The 24,824-nt window shown below is 38.0% G+C and overlaps 1 protein-coding gene across 1 annotated transcript in view; it reads left to right on the forward strand.

Moving 5' to 3' along the window:
* Window positions 1-24,824, forward strand: part of ctnna2 (catenin (cadherin-associated protein), alpha 2) — a 517,324-nt gene that overhangs the window by 65,179 nt on the left and 427,321 nt on the right. Inside the window, exons 3-6 of the mRNA XM_084103718.1 lie at window positions 6,340-6,535; window positions 11,114-11,280; window positions 12,677-12,796; window positions 13,115-13,381. Coding sequence (XP_083959844.1) covers window positions 6,340-6,535; window positions 11,114-11,280; window positions 12,677-12,796; window positions 13,115-13,381 — 750 coding nt within the window. The remainder of the gene's footprint in view (window positions 1-6,339; window positions 6,536-11,113; window positions 11,281-12,676; window positions 12,797-13,114; window positions 13,382-24,824) is intronic.

The raw sequence follows: 24,824 nt of genomic DNA on the forward strand, positions 1-24,824 counted from the left end.
ATGTTAAGGTCTGAATGTAACTCATTTAGGCTACCCATGAGCATTAATACATAGAGGCAGGAAGAAGTACTTTAGAAACCAGCCTTTATTAATTTTTAAGAGACAGGGTTTGGGGTTGGGTCCGTGGGACTGTTTCTGGGGGACGAGTCTGAGGGAAGAACAGGAGACAATGGTAAGGAGAATGCAGAAGACAAAAGGTAAAATAAAAAGTGAATCCCCAGAAACAGTTTTCAAAACTTTCCCCTAATGGGATTCTTCTGGACTTTTTTTCCTTACTCAGGACATATTGAGGATACAAAATTATTTGAGTTTGCTTCTGTTGCAATTTGTTAAACCTTTTTTCATAAAATGACTGGACTATGTTTGTGCTTATTAAAAAGAACTCTTATAGCCTATCTCTCCCTTTCTTTTTAATTGACCCTGTTCAAAAATATGCCAAATTTAAAATATGATTCCAATCATATTCTAATCATCATCCAATTACCAACATTTGTATCTTAACTCTTTCCAGTAAAAAAAAAAGGTACTGTATGAATATCTGAACATACAAAAAGAAAGAACAGACCCTGTGCTTTAAAAAAAAAAAAAATCTGTTTTATTCTAGCTTTGTGCGTCTTTTTTATCAACACTTGAATGTTGGCAAGTTTCATAAAAAGCAACATGAGCAAAAAGCTGAGAAAATCGTATTTTTATCAAAGACTACACCTAGATCAGATTTAATGATGATCAAAACACAGTAGATCGAGTCCATCAACACCCTACACCCATAAAGCTGCACAGTCCTAGTGATCGCATTATGATATCGCTTGTTTCTGCTCTTCTTTGCCTGCGTTTTGATCTCCTATCCTCACATTAGCTAGAAGAACATTTGTATACTGTAACGTATACACGGGAAGGTAGCCTACTGTATGCGTGTATTAGGCCGAATGTATTCGGAGCAAACCCCCCTGATGCTAAACCTTAAAAACTTACTTCAAATAGGCTATGATGTTTTCTTATTCGGTGAAGTTCGGTATCTTGCAACTATCTCTCGTCCTCTGCTCGTCCGTTTGAAAACTGCGCGAGCGCCGCGCTGCCGGCGTACGTAATTATTATTTTTTTTAAATCAGCATCAGCAACTGCCAGTAGCAAATAAAATTTTGGGGTGGCACCCGGGGTGGCCAATCGCATAGGGGTGTCCAGTGCCGGTACCCCCCTCTGGCTCCGCCACTGAATATTCCCAAACTATCTGACAGTGCGATCTCTTTGGGTTATGCAATTTATTTATTTTCATATAAAAGCAACAGAACTTGAATTACATCCAGTTTATTAGCAACACTGTGCACGAACGTGAATCCCGCGATATCCGTCTTTGATCTCGCAGGTGTCAGATCCACTACGAGAAGAGAGAACTGTGCTTGCATGCGCTTTTTTCACTCCTCCTCTCACGGCAGCCGCCTACTCTCGTCTACATTTCAGGCGAGGCAAGGCTCATCTCAACAAGCCTAGGGAAAGCTTTGCTTACATTTGACAGACACTTTTAAAACTACTGCGGTGGAGCGCTGCGCTTCAGCCAATCACAGACAGGTCTGATGCGCTTCAGCCAATAACAGACAGGTCTGACACGGGTGCAAACCCAATCAAAACTTCCAGTTCGGCTGGGGGGCGGGGACTTCAAACCGCGCTTTTGACATTCAATCACTGGCGCTCGTGTCGTGTTTTGAATCAGTATCGCTAACGTTTCAATATTTTAGTGAATGTAAGTGAGCTATGCTCATTTTCTGATGTTAAATTTGAATTATAGCAACTCCTGCAATGGGTCATCCCATTACTAATACCAGAGCACTGAGCAGTTGAAGTAAATAAAAAACTCGGCTCATAACATGGACGCAGTTATTTCATGGACGAAGCAAGAACAATGTAAGTGTCTTAAAAACATGGACACAGTTCAATTGAATGGTAAAGCTCGCCCTCTTTAACAATACAGTTAAACTAAATGTACGAAGCAAACTTTGTACAAAGCTAAAAAAACAACTCAATAACAGTGAAATAATATCGCATGAATTATCTGTCAATAAGATGTATGTAAAAGTATAGTTCGTAACTAACGTTATAGCAATAGTGGGCTCCCAGCACATTTTCGGTAGGACGAAAAAAAGAGCCTTTAATTTAACAAGATAACCGTACCTCACTTATTTATTTATTTTTTACTGGCACTTTTTTATTCATAATGTTCTAAATCTCAATTTTTTTTCGGACCTCTCATTTAACCTTCTTTGGTTAAATTGTTCGGTTTTTGTAAGAAAGATACCCATATTTATAACTTTATAATCTAAAATAACTAGCTTCCGCCAGACGACCGTACGCATACTACGCAGATTGACTTGTGCCACAAGAGTAACCGGTGACACATGTATGACGTAGGATGTAGGAGTATCGTAAGCATAGACACCTCTCGCGGTTTAAACAAATAGGGCTGTGCAACAAACTGAAGCTCCTCTTCTATTATATTGAAATCCTCCGACATTTCTCTTTAAAATGGCTAATTCGCGTCCAGGGTTTTGTTTTGCTCTTACTTCTGAGCTTCCACGTTCGCCATTATGTTGTGCGTCGGGTCAGGGGTTAGTCTTCCACCGTAAATCGATGCGTACGGCCGTTTGGCAGAAGCTAGTGATTATAGTTTATAAAGTTTTAAATATGGGTATTTTCCTTACACAAATGCATGACTTCACTTCAGAAGGCCTTTATTAACCCCCTGGAGTAAAAGTGGAGCACTTTTATCATGGATGGATGCAATTTTTTGGGCTTCAGATTTTCTCCAGCCATTCACTGTCATTAAAAAGCTTGGAAGAGCCAGGACATTTTGTAATATAACTCTGATTGTATTTGTCTGAAAGAAGAATGTCATATACACCTAGGATGACTTGAGGGTGAGTAAATCATGGGCTAATTTTCCTTTTTGGGTGAACTATCCCTTTAAAGACATACATCATTTTTATGAAAATACCTGAGATAGCTTGATGAACACAGATATTATCGCTATCATGTGTTTGTCTTCATGTTTCATCAGTCAAAACGTCTCTATTTGCATGTTATTATATCCATATAAGGCATTTCCTGAAATGTCATAAGTTTAATAGATAGATTTACGATGACGTCACATTTCTCCCGCAACTCCTTACGGCGCCATCTTGTGTGTCAAGCGTTTGTGTTACGGAGCATGATAATATCCTGAATCGGCATTATTCTGAACATGAAAATCATACGATTATTCTCCGTTTGGCTGGAGTTAATGTTCAGTGCTGCTCTTGTGAACATTTAGAGGTTTTGTGCTCTGGAGATGTGACACTTTATCTAATCATTTCCAAGATGGGCTAGCTAAATGCGCTAGCTCTCATCGGCTGTCAAATCGCTGTAACGTACCCAGGCGGCTACTATCGACACAGCCCTTGAGAGGTGTTGGCTGGACAGAAGCACACTCTGACGATTGTCCACCTTCATCACTTTCTGTGTGGCCACATCAGCTGGTCGAGCCAGAGGCAGAGGCTACACCTGGAGCACATCGCTCCGTGCCTCTGCTCTCCATCTCTCTCCTACACTAAATTAGTTCAGAGCGTTGTGTTGTTGTTTTTTTTTTTACCCAGATGGTGTTGTCTTGACACTGAGTCTAAATGTACCGTATAATAAGGGCTGTGCAGATATCAGCCGCCTGGCTACAGCGATGTGAACCGTCAATGCAGGGCTCCAGACTAACATTTCCACGAGGGAGAGAGAGCAGGACAGCGCTTAGTTTGGAGACGGTGAAGTCTTGTTTACACTTTCGCCTGGCTCCGAAGAGAGAGGGAGTGCACGCGCGCAACCGGCTCTCTCTCTCTGCTCGTTCTTTCAGTTAAACATGCGCCCAGTTCATCTACATTACTCACCGATCAAATAAGTCTTTGGCGGGACAAAAATTCACTTTGGCGGGCGCTAAAACAAGTTCAATGCAGGAGAATTCATGCGTGAATTTAACTGAGTAGTGTATGACCATGCACTCGCACAAATGCGACCACATAAAATTTTAACTCGCACATTCTAACAAAATAATTGTATGCTTCCAGAGACTTTCTTCCTCTTAATTCGTCAAAAGTGTACGCACTAACGGTGTGGATGAGATACTTGGCAATGTCCATTTCCTGAATATCGGGGTACACCGCAGGATTACATAACCAGTCCTCTTTCGACATTGTGTAAGGATCCTTTCCATCGATATAACTCAATTTCTCATCATATCTTGCCTTGCAAACATTGTCTAATGTGTCCCTGTAAATAACCTTCACCTTGTTGCCAGGTCTGGAGGAATTTGTCATCGTTATCTCAACACAAAAGTCAAAAATACTTTATATTAACTGGCTTTCTATTAATGCAGCACAGTGGATGAGCCGTGTCTCCCAGTGGCTTACTGACAGCTTTGACACACAACATGGCGGCGCGGCGCAGAGGATAATGGGTAATTCGAGAAACAGAAACCCATCTATACTCCTATGAATCTCACTTGTGGACTTTCTGCGCGAGGTATATGAATCAGTACTGGGTAGCGCTCCATATCGCTATTATCTCTAGCCTGACGTCGTCATACTCAGATTCTAGTCAGATATCTTCTATAACAGCGCTCTAGCAGTTAAATAAACAGAACTGCATGCGTCTTGCGGAAGAACATTGTAGCCGGAGCTACTTCTCTATGTTTATTTCTATGACGCGGGTGAGTCACTCAGGCACTGTGCTACTCCGCAGCGGTGCCGGTGTAAAGTAGTCCGAGTATAAACGCTTATTACAGGCTTACCGTAGTGATTCAGGATAAGACAAAAACACGGTTTGAAAAAAGGCATTCATTCATGACGCTCATTATATACATTTAGTAAATTCTGAAGCGAATTTTCGTTATTTGAATGTTCCAGTGTGAAGTTTTTGTCATTTAGGAATAAGATCGCGTGGGTGTTTGAATCGAGATTGTCTCTCTCTCTCTCAAAACGTATATGAGTAGCACGAGTGTTTTCATTACTATTTTAATATTCATGAGGTGAGTGTGAGACGTCGCTATTAAAGGATAAGCTCCCAGCACTTCGCCCACACATCGGCCCAGAACCGTTTTTGGAACCGAAACTTAGGAATTTCGCACGGTTCCGGTATTTTACAAAAAACACTACCGGTTCTGGATAAGAACCGGTTTTCGGTTCCCAACCCTACTGGCCATTGTCCATTGGCTCGTTTTGTTACCCCTTGTCGTAATTGGGCTCCCAGGTGAGATCCCATGACATCAGTCCGACATAACATTGAATTTGACTGACTTAAAGGGAACTCAACAAATTATTTGTTGTACTATGGCAATTGCTTAGCGTGGGTGTCCTTGAAACTACATTACCCTGGGAGAACGGTCCCAGCAGAGACGTGCAGCAGAAAGTGAAAAACAGCACTGTTTTATAGGCCCTTTGAGAGCTTAATGCCTGCAGAATGAGTCACTATACATTATACATCACATAAAATGTGTAGACAAATGTGGAAAATTGCCAGAAATGTCTGCACCTGCAAAAAATCTTTTTTTTTTTTTTTTAAATAATAAAGGGGAAATTTGAGGATTTTGATTGCGATGCAGTTGTTAAATCAATAAATCAAGCTCCTTTCACAATTCAGACCTGAGACATTTTGCTACTTCTCTTATAAACCATTCAACAACACTGATGTAAAAGTAAAAATAAATAAATAAATAAATAAAAATTATTTGATGGTAATACATTTCTGAATTTATATAAATACCCTGAATGCTGTTCTTTTAAATTTTATTAATCAAAGAATCATGGAAAATCACTATCACAGTTTCCAAAACTAAACTAGATCAATAGATCTATATAAAATATATATAAATAAATAATTCACACCAAACTTTTGTTTAAGGTAACAAAACCTTTTCTTTGCTTCTTAACATTTTTTTTTTAAACACACACACACACACACACACACACACACACACACACACACACACACACACAAAGATTTATTTGAAACAATTTATTTATCTTTTTAATTGTTGGTCTATGCTGTAGATGTATAAATTTGACTGTTGCAACTACAAGCTTCACTTTACTTGTACATATTTCTGAAAGCACACAAACCCAGCAGTTTTTTCTGACCCATTGGTTTAGAAATAAACAAACTTATGCTCGATCATCCTTGTGTAGTGTGTACATAACGCTTTACTTTAAATGTGCCATATGGGCTATGTTGCTAGACCTACTTTATGCAGTTCAGTCGAAATGTGAGTCGGAGTCTTTTTACACAACAATCTTTATATTCATCTTCATCTTTGACTCTTCTCGTCCACAGGTGACCACCCTGGTCAACACCAGTAACAAAGGCCCATCCAGTAAGAAAAAGGGCCGCTCTAAGAAGGCTCATGTGCTGGCTGTGTCCGTGGAGCAGGCGACCCAGAACTTTTTAGAAAAGGGCGAGCAGATTGCTAAGGACAGCCAGGACCTAAAGGAGGAGCTTATCGCAGCTGTAGAGGACGTCCGCAAGCAAGGTGAGCAGCCTGTTATCACACTGCAGGAACTGTCCCCAACAAAATCAAACTAAAAATTATGCCTTTAGAATGTTTTGCTAATGTTCCCATTACGTTATGAAAATGTTATTTCTAGGGCTGTCAAACTATTTTTTTATTTTTATTTTTTTTTAAATCTAATTAATTACACAATGTGGTGATTATTTAATCTAATTAATCACAAATTAATCGCACATCAAATTTGACTGAGAATTACCCCCAAAAGATAATTTAAAGTCATTATTGTGTTAAATGAGGAAAGCATCAAATAGACATTTGATTGCAAGTATAATTTATTGCTAGTAAATTCTAAATTATACGATGACAGAATTTTCATTTTTGAGTGAACTGTACCTTTGATGGGTTTTTTATTAATATGGAAATATGAAAGATATATATATTTTTTTATGAAATGATACTCTAAAGTAAATGTCTTAATGAGTAAGTCATTGAGTCAATCATTCATTCATTCATTTGATTCGTTTCAACGGCTGATTCATTCAGGAATTAAGCAAATGGCTCACTTGATGAATCTGGCCATTGAATCATTGGTTCACCCAATTGGTTCGCTCAAAACGCGGATTCATTTAGAAAAAGCACCGCTGCGTGTTGCTCGGAGATGCACAACAATTCTGCTCTGGCTCTACAGGTAATATTTTTGTTGGCAAAATTGAGCAAAAGCAGACAATACTTTGTGTAAAATATAACACATTATTAACTTCTCATTTATTGAACGGTTGTATAAAATCAATATCACATTTGCACTCATGCTATCCGGGACAAAAACAGAACTTGTGTGATATTGTGCTCGTTACTTATGTGATATTGTATATCATGAAATAAATATGAGCCAAAAACTCATACAGGGATATTTTCGCCCTGATATCTTGAATTTTAGGAGTATTCTAACTACTTTCTATAGGCTCCATCACACAGTGAGTTGTTGTCCTGCATCATATTTGTCACCAAGCAACTATATAAAATGTATCATTATTCTCTGCATTACCTTCTTTGATTTTTAGGAATGAAAGCGAGGCTGTGAGGGATAGACATACATCTCTTCAGAGGGATGTGCTGTTATTTAATGTGTTTTTGGATTGTTCTGCTGACGAAACACTGCAAAACACTTTTTTTTTTTTTTGCCTATGTGTGGCAGTTTGCAGACAGCTAAGGTATAGCTTTTTTTCTCCTCCGTCACCTATAAGTCCTGCCTATTATTTACAGCCCTTATCTGGCAGCGCATTACACACACTCTCTCTCTTACTAAGTTTTCTCTCCGTCCTTTTTTCTTTTATGATTGTTCCCATACACACTGAGTCCCTTTCCAAACCTTGCATACTCATTGGTCTGGACTGAAGTTAGTGTTTGCTCAGCCAAATTACCTCTATGAAAATGACAAACAGTTATTGATGGTGTTTCACAGAACATTCATCATCCCATAAACACAGCCGAAGAGCAATTATGAGGTTGTGGAGAAGAGAAAAAAGGCAATTTTAAACTCCAAAAGCTGAAATGTATTATCAATCATCTGTTTTCTCTTTTTTTGTGGTTTGTTTTAAGGACTGTATGATGAGGTAATGAATGATTCATTTGTTTAGTTTAAATTTCTTGCTAAAATAATATTAATGGGTTTTGTGATGATTATTTGTCTATATTCAGGACTTTAAACATAAACTAATCCGTGAGTAAAACAAAGAATAAAATACAGCTTGGGGAAATATGTATTCAAATGAATATTGTTCAACACAACAGCACAACTGTTTTCAATAAGAAATATATAACAATAAGACATTATTGAGAAGCAAATCAGCATATTAGAACGATTTCTGAAGGATCATGTGACACTGAAGACTGGAGTAATGAAGCAAACAATTCAGCTTTGCCATCACAGGAATAAATTACATTTTATAAATTCATACATTTTTTTGATCAAATAAATTATCCTTTGTGAGCATAAAAAAGTTCTTTCAAAAATATAAAAAAAATCTTATCAACCCCAAACTTTTTAATGGTAGTGTATATTTTTCCACAAGACCAGAGTCACAGAGCTTGTAATAGTCATTTGTGGTGAAAATGTGCAACCGTTCTCAGATCTGCAGTGAATGGACTGCTGCACTGACAGATGGAGACTGAGCCAAGCCTGGCTGCAGGAGCTGAATGAAGTGTGTTAAAATACTCTGTGTGGACCATTAGCAAGCCGACCTTTAGCTGGGATGAGGTTAATAAACACAGGTTGGGCATAATGGTCCAAGTGACTTACTACTCCCAAGGCTGACCGTCTGTTAGCCAACTCTGTGTGAAACAGGGGTCAAAGGACAAAGAAAATACTCAAAAAGAGACGAGAAGCCGTTCTTTTTCGATCTAATTGTCGCTTGTGTCCCATCCCACAGTTATTGATTTATTCACTCACCGACAATGAAAAATGACTTTGTGAAACTTTCAACCAAAAGATAATTAAGCTACTAATCAATTATATAAGACTTAACAAGTAGACACTGGATAAAAAGTCAATGCAGAAGATCCATTGAAAAATTAAAGAGACTTCAGTGGTTTTTCAACAAGCTGAGGGTCATCTCAGGGATCAATATGCTATCCAGCTAATGCTAGCCGAAATGCTCTGTACCAAGGTTTGTAATACCTGGATAAATCCGTTACCATCTCAATAGCAGTTGTCCGTTTTTTTCAGGGCCTCCCTGTAAGTATGCAACTTCTCATTTCTAGACCTGTGCCATAAATGCAATGGAACCTATCAGCAGCAGCTAACTAAATTATGCTAACCAGCCAAACCTTAACCTATTGGTGGCAGGTAGTATTAGGTGGAGGGACTATACATTATAAATATTTATATCTGATTTCTGTTTTAATGATTCATTTAGAGGTACATTTATTCCACATGCTCCCAAGTGTTGTTCCTCCTAAATTCTTCAAAGAAATGATTTCATTTAATTCCAAATTTATCTGGGGTGGCAAACGACCTAGTCCTATCTTAAAGTTTTACTGTCACACTTTCCAGATTACTGCCATGTGTATCTTGGAGGAGCATTTAATCTGACTGAGTTCGCCCTAATAGTTTTTAAAACCTAGCCTTTACTGGTATAGGCTCAAGAAGTCGTCATCCGAAATTCGGAAGCATTCAACTATAAAAGCTTGGTTTAACGCTGTAGCAAATTAGCTCCAAAGAGAATTATGAATAATTAATCATAACTCGTTATACTTATGGTTTGTCTTAAAGCATATAAAAAAACAACACATAGACATATAAACAACATTAAACATTTTTTTTAAATCAGCATAGATTAATTCACTGCCCTCGATACGATACGTTCCTGGTTCGTAAAAAAAGAATAAATGATTTCTGACAAAGTGAGGTAAAAGACAATATTGCAAAAATAATGATTTTTTCAAACGGATTGGGCGAAAATTAAAGAGCAGTATGTCTGTCCTATTGACTTGGTTCAATTGTGCCGTAGAGGTTAAAAAACAGCTACAATTGAAATAATATTATAACCTCCTGTGGTAATCCATGAAGGTAGAGCTGCCACAAAAATACACAGAGCCCGAGGACAGTGCTGACATTTCAGCAGCAAGACACTGTTAAGAATAGCTGGCATTCTGTCGTTTCAGTTCAGTGTGCGAGAAGAACAGCAGGATTTGCACATACGGTAAAGTACAGCCTTATTTATGGCGCGCATGCAAGTGTTCACCCACACAGAGCCAGTACGGGGTTAAAAACAAATATTCCCGTTCTCTCTTTCCCTAGACTCTGTGAAGTCAGTTTGCCACAAGCTTTCATCTCTGTATATCATTCTCAGATTCAATGACATTTGCTAATGTCTCAGCCAGGCTTTTTGTAAGCTTCCATTAATCAACTGTGTCCCACCTGCGGCTCCTGTTCGGATGGAAAGTGGGAGGTCCACTTATTGTAGGGTCATTAATAGATTCTGTCAATGAACCTGAGACAAATTGCTCATTTCGACTTTAGCTAGCATGCCACAGTACCGTACTGACGTAGTCTGAATCATTTAGGCAAAAAAAAAAAAAAAGTGTACACATAAATAAATGAAAATGCTACTTTTGACAAATGGACTGCTAAATAAATGTTCCGAAAGTGCATGGTCATCTAATACTGTCAATCAAAATGCAAGGGTATTAAACAGCTGCTTACATCACTGTTATGACAACCTACAAATGGCTTTCTTTATTTTGGTTTTAATATTCTGGGCATATTGATCTCTTCTATTGTGTTTTGAAATGTTTATTAAAAGTTCGAAAGACACTGCATTTCATAGACAATATAGTTTGACACAATAATGGCATGTTGTTTTCCTGACACCAGCAATTTTTTCTGCTTTTTTTTTCTTTTTCTGAAGTGTGCCGTTTCACTAATGAACACTCTTGGCAATATTGCCTGTGCTCTGGTAAACAGATGCACAGCTATTAATAAACCATTGACATGTCCAGGCAGCTTTTTTTGGTTCAGAGTTAAAATTCCTAGATATGCACAAGGGATTTGCTTTGCGGTATAACATTAAACATATGTTGTTTTGTGTCTATGTGCAGGTGAGACGATGCACGTGGCCTCCTCAGAGTTCGCGGATGACCCCTGCTCCTCTGTGAAGCGTGGGACCATGGTCCGTGCCGCCCGCGCCCTCCTGTCTGCTGTCACTCGCCTTCTCATCCTGGCTGACATGGCTGATGTCATGAGGCTCCTGGCTCACCTCAAGATCGTACGTTCTCTTCTCGTTCATCTCTCACTCTCATTTCTGTCCCCCACAGTTGCAGTTAATTTGTGAAATTAATCACTATTTATTTATCATTAATAAGTTATTGTGTTTATAATAGCTTTTTTGTTTGTTTTGTTTTTTGTTTTGTTTTTTGTTGTTTGCTTTCTTCTTTGCTTTGCTTTTTGTTTTGTTTTATTTGTTGTTGTTTTTTTCTTTTCTTTGCTTTGCTTTTTGTTTTGTTTTATTTGTTGTTGTTTTTTTTCTTTGCTTTTGGTTTTTGTTTTGTTTTATTTGTTGTTTGCTTTTTTCTTTTCTTTTCTTTTTGTTCTTAGTTTAGTTTTTTGTTTACCAGCTCATACATCCCTACTCTCTACCCACCTTACACATTTTTGCACCTGAACATTTACACTTTTACACACATATGTATTAACCTACTTTTTGTTGCCAGTGAGAGCTGTCTCCTGGAAAGTTCTTTGTAATTTTTTTATGTTCCTTTTTCGTTCTGACTGAGTTTTCAAAGCTCTGCATCGCTACGACTGGTCTTCACAGCTGGTCACTGTCCACTGGGTCAGAACAAACCAGACCAGCCTCTCAATTGTTTTGATATCCAAGTACACACATCTGCCTTTATTTCAAGAGCACAGGAGTTATATTTATTGTAGGAAAAAAAGAAACACTCTTTATTTCCACTCCTGCTCTCTATTTGCATTGCACATATTGCCGAAGCAACGACCTCCTGGCATAACTTTGCTACAGACAATTAAAATGCATAAATAACACTCTCAAATACCACTTATCTTGCCTCTGGTCATCAAATGCATTTGTAATTTTGGTGTAGATAATTATATTTCAGAGTGGCTGAATTTAGACTTTTTGCTCTTATACCTTCATTTTCATACAGTTTTGCCCTTAATCCTATTTATTCTAGTTGCATCGTTCTGTTTTCTTTTGATTTTTGATCCCCACTGGCACGAAGGAAACAGACACAATTCTTCTCACTCTAAACCAACAATTTATAGAGTTTAGAGTGTTTTTTTTTTGTGTTTTTTTACCCATCGGCCTCTCTGTTATATAATCAGTAAACAAATTTGAGAACTAAGATCTGTCAAACTCAATGGTTGCGAAAAAAATCACTTTTATAGTGTAGGATATGACTGAGAAACTTTTAGATGTCCCTCAAGGGACAAAGCACCTCCTTGTTCTTCTGCTAGTCTCATTACGGAGAGTGAAAACTGTCAGAAATCACATTACATGTGTCCCAGGAGAACCAATAATAAGCACTAGAAAAGTTAACCGTGTGCTTTATGGAACTTTTATGCTACCATTCATTTTATGGATGATGTCTAACCAGCTGGATGTGTGTGTGTGTGTGTGTGTGCATTGATGCGTGTGTTTCCAGGTGGAAGAAGCTCTAGAAGCTGTCAAGAACGCCACCAACGAGCAGGACTTGGCCAATCGCTTTAAGGAGTTTGGGAAAGAGATGGTCAAACTGAACTATGTTGCTGCTCGCAGACAGCAGGTATTTATTAAATATCACTTGTTTTGAATTTAAGAATATCATGAATTTCATGTAGTGTATATATTTATTTATTTTTTTATAACAAAAGGCTATTATAATGATTTGTTTTAATTTATCCATTCTATCCATTCTATCACAAATCGTTGTATGCATGAAGGGTCTATGAATAATTGCGTTTTGTACAATTATAGGATGGATGGATGCTTAGCAGTTAAATTTGAAAATGTATTTATCTTCAAACTTTACTCATTTCATTTGCTGCTTTACAGTAGCTTTCGATAGCTAGCGTGTGTGTGCATTTGTGTATGTGTGTTGCAGGAGCTGAAGGACCCTCAGTGCAGGGATGAGATGGCGGCAGCTCGAGGAGCTCTTAAGAAGAACGCCACCATGCTCTACACTGCCTCCCAGGCCTTCCTGCGCCACCCCGACGTGGCTGCTACACGTGCCAACCGTGACTACGTCTTCAAACAGGTCCAAGAGGCCATCGGTGGCATCTCCAGCGCTGCCCAGGCCTCCTCGCCCACTGACGAGAAGCACGGTCACGCTGGCATCGGCGAGCTGGCAGCCGCTCTCAATGAGTTTGACGTGAGTACACCAAGGGGTCAAGCTGCCTATTTAGTATGCAGTCACACAAACTGTAACATTATGCATTTTTTTCATTGTTTTTTAAACTTTTAAGCTATCACATTTTGCAGATTAATGTGTCAGCTTATAAGTAAGCTTTTTTTAAATCTTTGTAGTCCCTATAAGGTGCTTGGCTGTTTGTTCGATCAGTTTGACATGTCAATATTTAGGGCTAAGGTGTGTAATTTCCTGGACCAAACTCATGACATTGGCACAAAACGAAACGGAACAAAACAAAAGCAAATATGGCAAATATAATATTCTAACCACCAGAATCTGCAACATTTTTGAAAGTAACCGTATTGTACCAAATATGTTGTGTAAAATAACAAAAGCAATGGGCCCCTCATTTTCTTTCTTTCTTAATTTTTTTTCTTTAAAACAAGAAGTCAAGATGATTCTAATATTGACGTTAATTGGAAACCATCACAGAAGTTTTAAATTCCTGTGAGAGACTACTTGGAAAAATAAGGTTAGGCTGCCATCTAGTGGTCATGAAGGACGTTTAAGGTGATCACAAACACTACTGTTGACAAATGTTAAAATGAATGTAGTAAATTTTTTAATGTAGTGCAGGTTGTATTGTGACTATATAAAGTTTGGAATTTGATCTGCCCTTTTTTATCTTCACCAAGACTTTTGTCAAAATGATGTCTGCTTAAATTAGGGTGACCATATTCCAGGTCATGTCCGGCCGGGATTTCGAGATCGCCCAAAATATCCGCGATTCGGCTTTTGCTTTCTCGTCGCCATTCATTTTGTTTACATGTACACCTTTTGATTCAGTAGTACTGAATTAATTCCGATTGGTTAATCTGAATGTAGTGTTTACATGAACGCTAAACAAGTGATCGGTTGATGTGCGTGTAAGCATTGCTAAGAAAATTCCTGTGTTTTCGTCTCGATCGGGATCCGTGTGAATCAGAATGCATGACCTGCAAAGCTGGCACGTACGTGTCAGTGTCAAATAACGTAATAATGTAAACATAATGAATGGTGACTGTAGAAAGCAAAAGACGAATCCCGAGCATTTTGGGCGATCTCGAAATCCTGGCCAGATATGTCCGGGTAAAACAGGACGTATGGTCACCCTAGCTTAAATAGTGATTGGCATAAGGTTCAACGCATTTCAGGGGTATACTTGGCACACTAAATGGTCAAAAGTGTGTGGATAAATGGTACCAAATCGGTTTGAAATGATGTACACTCAAATGAGATTTCTATCAGTAGTTTAGAATAAGATGTTTAGCTGTTTAAGTATGTTGCCTGGAGGCACCAAACACATTAATCAAGATAAATGTTAATAAAAATAAATAAAAACAGACATCCACAGTAGCACAACGGTGCTTTTAGACAACAATTCACACACACTGATGAGTCAAAACATTATGAATATCGTTGATCACCTTCTAGCAAGGCCACATATTAAGGTCTGGGTAGATTAGATGGTAAGCAAACAATCAGTTCTCAATATCAATGTGTTGGATGCAGGATAAATGGGCATGAATAAAGGTGTAAGCACTTTGACAAGGGCCATATTGTTACGGCAAGGTGACCGGGTCAGAGTATCTCTGAAACAAGGCTTGTGGGTTGCTCCTGGTCAGCAATAGTGAGAATTTGCCAACAGTGGTCCGAGAAGGGACAAAACAAACCAGCGACAGGGTGTTGGTGCTGAATACTCATTGATGCACAAGGGCATCAAAGACTATCCTGTCTGGTCCAATGCTCCACCTCGCAACATCTGGACTTGAAGGATCTGCTGCTAACATCTTGATGCCAGATCTCAAAGTGTGTTACATATGGAAGGGGAAAATCTCCTCAACCACCACCAATCTGCAGCATCCACCTGGATGATGCGACGGCAGCCGTATTGCGCCAGAATGCCCACCACACACACCAGCTTATTGGTGGAGAGGAGACAGGGTGATGAAGCCATATGGAGGCCAATGGGCAAATTTGGTCAGGATGTTTGGGTTATACCCCTACTCTTTTTCAAATGACATCCTGGGATTTTTAATGACCAAAGAGAGTCAGGAACTCTGTTTAATGTCTCATCTGGAGGACGAAAGATACAGTCCCAAAATATGAGCACATGGCACATGTGTGTAAATTGGTATTTTTTCATCAAGTATTTCTTCATGAAACTCCTAAAAGCAGCGGCACTCAGTGACTGTTATTTTAATATCATTTATTTAGTATTGTAAAACGATTAGTTCCAGTCCTTGATTCTGATTGGTCAATAGCTGTGTTTAACACCCTTAGCAACGTTACCATGTTTGTTCTCATTGATATTGTTCATCGAACCTTATAGAGTAGAGTATGTGAGTGTACCTGCATTTACAGTAGATATAGCATTTTTCTTCAGGTCAGTCCTATATTTGTAATAAAAAATCTGTTTGAATGTCCGCTGCAATATCTTTACCTTTTAACAGTTAAGGGGTTTTCCCGTGCCCTCTAGTCATTTGTCAGTTGCTTCTCCGTGTTCACAAGTTTCAGTCCTTTCAAAATAAAAGTCTTCTCTACTGACTGACTCACTCATAAAGACAGTCTTTGCCGCCATCTAATGGCGAAATAATGTAACTTCTGTTGCTGTTTACGGTCAGGGACTATTTTTTTCCAGCGGAAGGAAGGCTTTTAGTGATTTGACTTAATTAAAAAGTTGCATTGACACATATTTGACACACCGATTTAATATTTGTTTTGTGTTGTAACCGTTTTATAAAAGCAATAAGGTATTCGTGAATAAGTCACGGCTGACGGGGTTGCAGGCACTCGACTTATTCACGATACTGCACAGCCTCTCGTACCTTGTTGCTTAGTATTTATTAATATTTTGAATGAGCTTTTATTTTTATATTTTGACTTTTCAACTTGATTTTAGTTAAAATTATAGTAATTTAAACTCTAACTAGACAATTTCAGCTGTGAAGTATCTTGTAGCTTACAGGTCAGAAATAATTATGTTTTAGACTGGATGATTTTAATGGTTAAGACTTTCTTCTATTCTAGTGTAGACAGCTATACTGCAGCTCTATCTGAAACCTGCTCTGTTTGTGTTGATTAAACATAGAAGTGCATTTTATTCACTGCAGTAAAATGCTAACATCTAAGTCTATGGAAATCAAGTTGAGAACTTGCAGCCTGGAATATAGAAATAACTGCTTTGGACAAAATGGCTTTTGGATATTTGTATGGGGAGATTAGATTTAGGCCTAGTGTGTAGAGAAAATTACTCATTGTGACTTCTGGCTGGACCAGTCACCAGAGGCATTTTGTTTGACAAAGGAAGACAGGGGACAGTGGAAGATGGTGAAGTGTTTTGGAAGCCTGTTTAATCTGTTTTGCTTGATCCACAGAATCACGGAATTACTTAGAATTTACACTTTTAACAACTCAAATCGTGGACGCGTGGACAAAGTTTCCTGTTCCTGTCTCCTCTGTGTCTCAACATTTCGTCCCTGCGCCTTGTTGAGGTCACGCTTTCTTGATAGTCAGTGTAAATGGAGGTTTTCTCACACCTGCTGGACAGTATTAGACTGTGTGTGGCAGTGATGCATATGATTTCTGAAAGAGGAATCACAGCTGGAGGTGCGAGACGGGTGTGAAGTGTGGAGACGTCCCGCTAATGAGTCTCTTTCTCCCCGACCTCCTGCATTTCTCATGAAGCTCAGACGCACAGCTCACCCAGCTTTCACACTCTTATTTATCAGAGTGAATATGCATGTGGGTAGATAGAAATGGCATGTCAAAAATTGCACATCTCTTTGAAAATTCTCTGTGAAAATTTGTCATCTACTAGGGAATGTTCTGCTTTGATATTCTGACCTGTTTTGAAGTAAGGTCTGTGTATTAGATTATTGCCTATGTTATGGGGACAAAATATATGCGGGCCACCAACATTTTGACATAATAATATAATAATAATATTTCATTTTTCATCATTTTAATCATACAGTAATATTGTGAAATATTACAATTTACAATGTATTTATTTATTTTTTAATACTACATCTTTCAGTGTCACATGATCCTTCAGAAATCATTCTAATATGCTGATTCGGCGCTCAAGAAACGTATTATTATTAGCAATCTTAAAAATAGTTGTGCTGCTAAATATTTTAAAGGAAACCGTGTCGTCGCCCCCCCCCCCATTTCATTTTTTGATGAAATATATTTTTTTGTAACATTATATATACTTTACTGTCACTTTTGATCAAGTTCATGCATGTTTGCTTTACAAAAACTGTTACAAATAAATCTTGTTCTTTTGAGCTTTCTATTCATCATTGGATTTCATGGTTTCTATGTAAAATATTTAAATATTAAAATAACTTTTTAACTTATTATCAAATATTATTATTGAAAATGAGAAATATTAATAATCAATAATAACTTGTTAGAATTGGTTATGAATATTTGGATCAGTTAATATAATTAACTTAATGTTGTAAATTAATATTACAATCAATTAACCTGTTTGTCCCGTGAACACTCAAGATTAATTGTTTATTAATTCTAATAAATTTATATTGGGATTTGTATGGGAAATGTCTTTCTTACTTTACAGTACCGTATTTTCCGCACTATAAGGCGCACTTAAAAGCCTTTATTTTTTTCAAAAAACGACAGTGCGCCTTATAATCCGGAGCGCCTTATATATGGATCTGGCGCCTTATGTTAACGTCTGTTAAACAACCGCTGACTTAAACCTTGTTTATACTTTCGCCTGACACCGGAGCGCGAGCCTCCGCTGACTGCGCGCGCAACTCCCCAAACAGACGAGGCATTTATACTTGACGCAACTGTTTTGTTTTAGACTGAACACCAGACCATACAACTGATTTAGACGCGCAAACTGGGTGCCGGTGTGATGAGATGTACTACTAATATCCGTCTGCTCGGGCAGATTCGGCTCAAAGTCATGCATCTTCGGATTCAGAGGCGCGCGCGCTGTTAAGCCGAATCTGCCTGAGCAGACGGATATTATTTTTTTTATTAACTTCGCGCTCATGCGGACGCGTCGAGTATAAACAAGGTATCTTGGTTTACATTTGGACTTTGGATGTGATCTTAGGCTTGAAAAGGTTGGTGACCACTGCATAACGCAAACCCAGTCAAACATTTGACTGCAGTATCTTCTATTCTATATGCGCCTTATAATCCGGTGCGCCCTATATATGAAAACAGTTCTAAAATAGGCCATTCATTGAAGGTGTGCCTTATAATCCGGTGCGCCTTATAGTGCGGAAAATACGATACTACTAAGAGCAAGTAGTCAAAATCTGCATGATTAGAGACTCCAGTATATATGAGCTTGAAACACGGACAACTTTACGTGTGACATGAACAAGCTTTTATAAACTAGACTAAACACTTAAACTACTCTAACATACACATACATACATACATGCATACAGTTTACCAAGGGAAAGAGAGCTGAAGCAGAATACAGGAAAGCAAGAAGTTATAGCATTGTTTGAAATTCAGCAGATCAACAGCCTTGAGCAAACCATCAGTTTAGTTCTAACACGCCCTTCTTAAAAAGGGGTAAGGATACTTAATGTATCAAATAATGAGACTAAGTTTGATACTTGCATGTCTCGCTCATTTGAATTAACCTGTCCTGATGCAATTTGTTAAGGCTCCAGTTGATCTTTGCTGATGTTGTCTTGATGAGAGAGAACCAGTGGGAGTCAGAGGATCTTTGGTGAATGGAAAGACAAGGCCGCAGCCTGGCACAAGCTTGGGTGTCCTTAGAAAACTTCTAGTTCAGCATCATCTTCACATCAGGATTTCAGAAAGGGACTAAGAGAGTGAGAGGCTAAGAGGCTAATGGCTCGTTTCCACTGAGCGGTACGGTACGGTACGGTACACATTTATTTGCGTTTCCACTATCAAAAGTTGTGAATGGTACCAAAATGCCGAACCGTACCGTACCACTTTTTAGGTACCCTTCCATTGGGGTACCTAGCACAGTGGTACGGTACTAAAAGGTGGAGCTAGACTCACTGCAGGACGTTGATTGGTTGACAGAGAATCGTCACTTGCGCGTGCTACAAGGGGAATGACAACATAAGAAGCGCCATTTTTTAATATAGAGTTTAATATAATACTACTGTTACTGTGTCACGAAATGTAATTTTAAGAGTTTTTCAGGCGAGAATGTAGTTGTTAAAAGCTCAAATCTGTGGTTTATTTATAAAGATGATATTTTTTTCCCCCGGTTGTGAGATCCATGGGCTCAGCGGGCGCTCGGCGCTCATGTTTCCCGGCTGGATGAGCCTTTCCTCGGCTAGTTCTTCTGACGTTCGCCGGTGACTCCGACGGTAGTGGTTAAACATGAGATATAATTCGTCTTGTGTAGACCTAACGGGCGATCTTTGGTCTCGTGAATATATAATTCGTTCCCTGTCAATCGTTTTGGCTGAGGGCTGTTTAGTTTCATATTATAGGCTATTTGTATTTAACTTTACTGTTGTAATGTTAGACTAGAGCGCTGCATTTGGATATTTGACTGAATTGTTTGCTTTATTTCTTATTGTATAGCTTCTTGTACCTTTTACTTAAACTTTTATATTGGCTATTATTGATAAAACTGAAATTTTACAAAAAGAAATATGATTATCACTGATGTTTATTGCAACATTTGTCTGGAATATGTTTAATTTTTTTTATTTAAACGAAAAGAGGTAACGGTTGTGTTTTAAATTTCGTTTTGTTATAAATAGAATAACGTATAACGTGCAGTGAATAATCAATATGCGTTGCGCATGAACCACATTTGTGTCCCTATAATGTTTAATTTATTTAAATGAAAACGAAAAGAGGCAGAGTGGTGTTTTATAACATATTTCGTTTTATTGTTGCTTAAAATGTACATACAGAGTAACAGAGATAACCGGAGTAACTTAGCAGAGCGAGCTGAGTGACGCTTTTAAGAACGCGCTGTACCATTTGCATGTAGGAGTCGCACATGGCAAGTACAAACTTTGCGTACTTGATATTGAGAAAAGCCTAATGTCGGTGCTTGTCTTCTTGTGACAAACATGTCGAGGAGCAAGAACAAGATCTGCTGTATGTCATCCATTGTAGTTTACTATGTTCTTCTTCGCGCGAAAATGACGTCGATCGAAACACCACGCCTATCAAGTAAGGGTACTGTTGGCAGTGGAAATGCTAGCCAGATCATGGTTAACAGACCCGAACCGTACCGTACCGTACTGTCCCATACCGTACCGTACTGCTCAGTGGATCTTGTGATCAGTGATTTTTAAAGCGTGAAGATGTCACACCCTCTGGAGGTGTGTGAGCCAAGAAGTTTTCCCTTTGGAGGGAGATTTTTACGACCCATTGTGTTCTAGCAGGGCATTTGAATATGTAATTTCATTGGGCGTTTAACAAAAGAATCTTCAAGATTCTTGTAATACTAATGTGTCACAAAGTTAGCTAAATGTAATGTAAATTAACAAATGGGGGACGAAGATTGGAGTTTATAGAGACTAAACATGCCACACATATGATTTTGGTTAACCATAGTATGCAACAAAGTCTGAAACATTAATCCAAAAGAGTTTAGAAGAGAAAATGAAGACATAGGCCAAACCACATAAAAGGAAAATCATGAGATGGGAAAATTAGATACATGTTTATACATTTCTCACGTGGATATATAGAATATATGGGATTAAAAGGGTTTATTTCTCGTTCTCAGCAAGAATTAAGTGAGAGTCACAATTTCCTGTGAGTCGTAAAAGTCTTATCAGTCTCAATGTGTCCTGTAACAGGACACCGGGTTCTACCAGTGTGTTAGCTTCATTTGGGATGTTAGTTTTTGGGGGAAGTTTCATAGACCTTTGTTGAGTGAGTGAGTTTGCTGGATTATTCATTAAATATAATGAATAATTTGTGTGTGTCTGATTGGTCCAGATGTTACAAAAAATATTTGTAAATACTTAAAACATTATATAGTATTAAAATTAGCAGTACTTTTCTGATGTCTCTGCACATATTGTGTTAAAGTTACTTGTTTTACCAGATTTACATGGTCATAACAAGAGTTCTGAATTAACTAAATTCTGTATTTCTTTTTACAGCCAAGGTTTTATCAGTGTAGTTCCATGTCAAAACACTGTTATTTTAATGCTTCTCCCAGTGCAATGCCTTGTCCCATAATCTTTCTTTGTGAGTGTATTACTGTTAACACGATTTTTACTTGATTTGACAAACTGAGGGATGAGACCAAATGACTTTCTGTGGTTATCGACGCACCACACAGATGCTGTCGATAGAGCTTAACTGGTATTGAACCCAGGACATTGCTTTAAAATCTTACAGAAAAGACAAAACAGCTGAGTAAATGGAAGATAAAGAACCCGTAAGCCCTGTTTGTTGATCCAGAGTTCAATATATGCTGTGATCTTATTGGGATTCTAAACGGAGTGATACAAAATTTGGCTTGAAACTCACTAGAGGGCAAGTTGGCAAGTTTAGCAGTTTATACAGTATTTACCGCTTCTGTGGAAATGACTTGTGGCGTTTTAGGGATGTTTATCACATCTGTCATGTGGAAGTTTATAGGTCTGAGAGACATAAGCTCTGTGCCAAAACCTAGTGATTTAGGGCCTTATAGCCACTCCTGATGCGAAGGCTGTTCCAAAAGGCAGGCCTCTTAATTATGTTGCCTCTCAAGGTAACTTGTTTTGACCAGATCCTTCAGGGAAGGCAATCCCAGAATGCATTTCAACAAGCTCAGTGAAAACAAGTCCAAGATTGCAGACGAAGCTAGAGTCAATTATAATAATAAGGTATTCAAAAGCTGTTCAAAAGTATGATTTGTTTGAATGTATTTGAAAAAAGTCTCTTATGCTCACCAAGGCTGCATTTATTTGATCAAAAATGCAGTAAAAAGCAGTAATATTGTTAAATATTATTACAAATGAAAGTAACTGTTTTTGATTTGAATATCTTTTAAAATTGAATCTATGTAACAATGACATGTATTTTTTGGTAAATAATGTAATTTATTCCTATGATGGCAAAGCTGAATTTTCAGCATAATTACTCCAGTTTTCAGTGTCAGATGATTCTTCAGAAATGATTTTGATATGCTTTTATTAGGTGCTAAAAGTGAAATTATTATAATTTGTTTTGCTTAATATTTCTGTGGAAACATAATCTTTTTATTTTTCAGGAATCTTTGATGAACAAACATCAAAATAATAGCATTTATTAAAACTAGATTTTTTTATATTACATTATAAATGTCTTTACTGTCATTTTTGATCAATTGAATGTGTTCTTGCGTGAGGTTAATAAAAGTGTTATTTTTGTAATCTTACTGTCTTTTAAAAAGTCCATTATATTATATTATATTATATTATATTATATTATATTATAGCTTGATAAATATATCAGCTTGATAAATAATGTTTAAAAGTATTGATAAATATTGTCTTGGTAGGCAGCAGGTAGCTCATAGGTTTTGGAACAGCGCAATGCAGTTTACTGTGATCCCTGCAAAGTGCACACTTGCTTTTTTACAAACACAATCACACACACATATCATGTCTACTTAGTGCACATCAGGATGATGGAGAAACATTGAAAATTAGATTAGTGCAGCAGCCTTAGTAGTGTACCCCCCCCCCCCCCCCCCCCCCCCACCCCCCACACACACACACACACATTCATGCCTGCTGTTTTCCTCAGAGTGCTATTTTTTATCTTTTGACCTGCAGGATGCCGTCTCTGAGCAAATTGAACAGATCATCAAAGAAACTGTTTATACCCCACACAGCCATTTGTTTACCCAGCGTGCTTCACTCTGAAAAACAAATCAGTGTCTTGAGCATGCATGTTCTCTCCACTAAAGTGCCTGTTTTGTTTTCTCATTAGTGCAGAAGATGGACTGCAGTTTTGACTGCTATTGCTGTCGCTGGTATTATTTTTGTTGACTTTTAAGATGATTGCAGATTCAGTAATTTTCCATTCAAAAGCCTACTCTGATGTCATGTCATCATGCTGAGGTTAAGTATTGGAGTATGTTTATTTATACAGCATCACTGGTTTCGCCGTGTGTCCTGTGGAGTGACGCGGTTGTGTCTGGGCAGCACACACCATTGATCAGACTTGCACATCTCACAGTAAACAGTAGGGGGCAGTGTTGCTCCACACCAGAATCCCCTCTCTGTCTGAAAACAAGCATGATTCATGAGGTTTCTTTCACATCTTCTCTGGTTTGGTAGTTATAGACCAGACTTCCTTTTGCCTTTCATTGCACTGAAAGCTCTGCATTGATACTGTATCTCAGTAAAGATTGGTAGCTTCAGACATACAGTGTGTGTGTGTGTGTGTGTGTGTGGGTGTGTGGTGATTAGTGGACTTCCTTCCTTCCTTCCTTCCTTCCTTCCTTCCTTCCTTCCTTCCTTCCTTCCTTCCTTTCAACTCTTCTTTAATTCCCTCTTGTTTCTTTTTCTTTCTTTCTTTCTTTCTTTCTTTCTTTCTTTCTTTCTTTCTTTCTTTCTTTCTTTCTTTCTTTCTTTCTTTCTTTCTTTCTTTCTTTCTTTCTTTCTTTCTTTCTTTCCAACCTCTCTTTTTTCTTCTTTTGTAATTTCTTTCTTTTCATCTTCTCTTCATTTTTTTCTGTTTCTTTATTAATTTCTTTATTTATATCCCTCACCCTTTCCTTTCCCTCTTTCCTTTGTTTCCATGCTTCCTTCCTTCAATTCACCAATTCTGTCTGCCTTTTTTCGTTCTTTTTTTCCTTTCTTACTTCATTCTTTTCATTCATTCTTTCCTTTCTTTTTTCTCTTCCTTGTTTCCTTCATGCATAGTTTTTCTGCTCTTCGTAATTTATCTGTTCCTTTCTTTATACATAGAACTGTCTTTCCTACTTCTGCCTTACCCTTTTCTTTCCTTCTTTTCTCTGTTCCTTTCTTTGTTCTCCACCCCATCCTTCAATCATCCCTTTAGTTTAGTGCTTTCTTCATTTTACCATTCCTTTCCTCATCTCCTCCGTACCTCACATCCTCATCCTTGCTCAATTCTTTTCTTTACTCATATTGCTTCCTTGCTTCCTTGCCTCCTTCTATTTCTTTTTCTTCCTTCATTTTTTCCTTCTTTGCTATTTTGAAAATTCCCCTCTCATACCTGCCCACAATCATTTCAGGTTGCTGATGGAAGTGTTCTGGGAAAAGACCCCCCTCTGGCTTAAACACTCATATAGTATATACACACACACACACACACACACACACACACACACACACACACACAGAACTGTCAGAAGGATTTGTCATCCTTTATTATTTTTACCATGTGTCTTTGCCTCTGTGGATTTTATAATAGTGATTAGGTGTGTACGCATATGTGTGACCTTAATCTCTTTGTCAGAGTTGTTTCATTC

The sequence above is a fragment of the Abramis brama genome (genome assembly GCF_963993115.1).
Source record: "Abramis brama genome assembly, chromosome: 2".
In the NCBI taxonomy this organism is placed as follows: Eukaryota; Metazoa; Chordata; class Actinopteri; order Cypriniformes; family Leuciscidae; genus Abramis; species Abramis brama.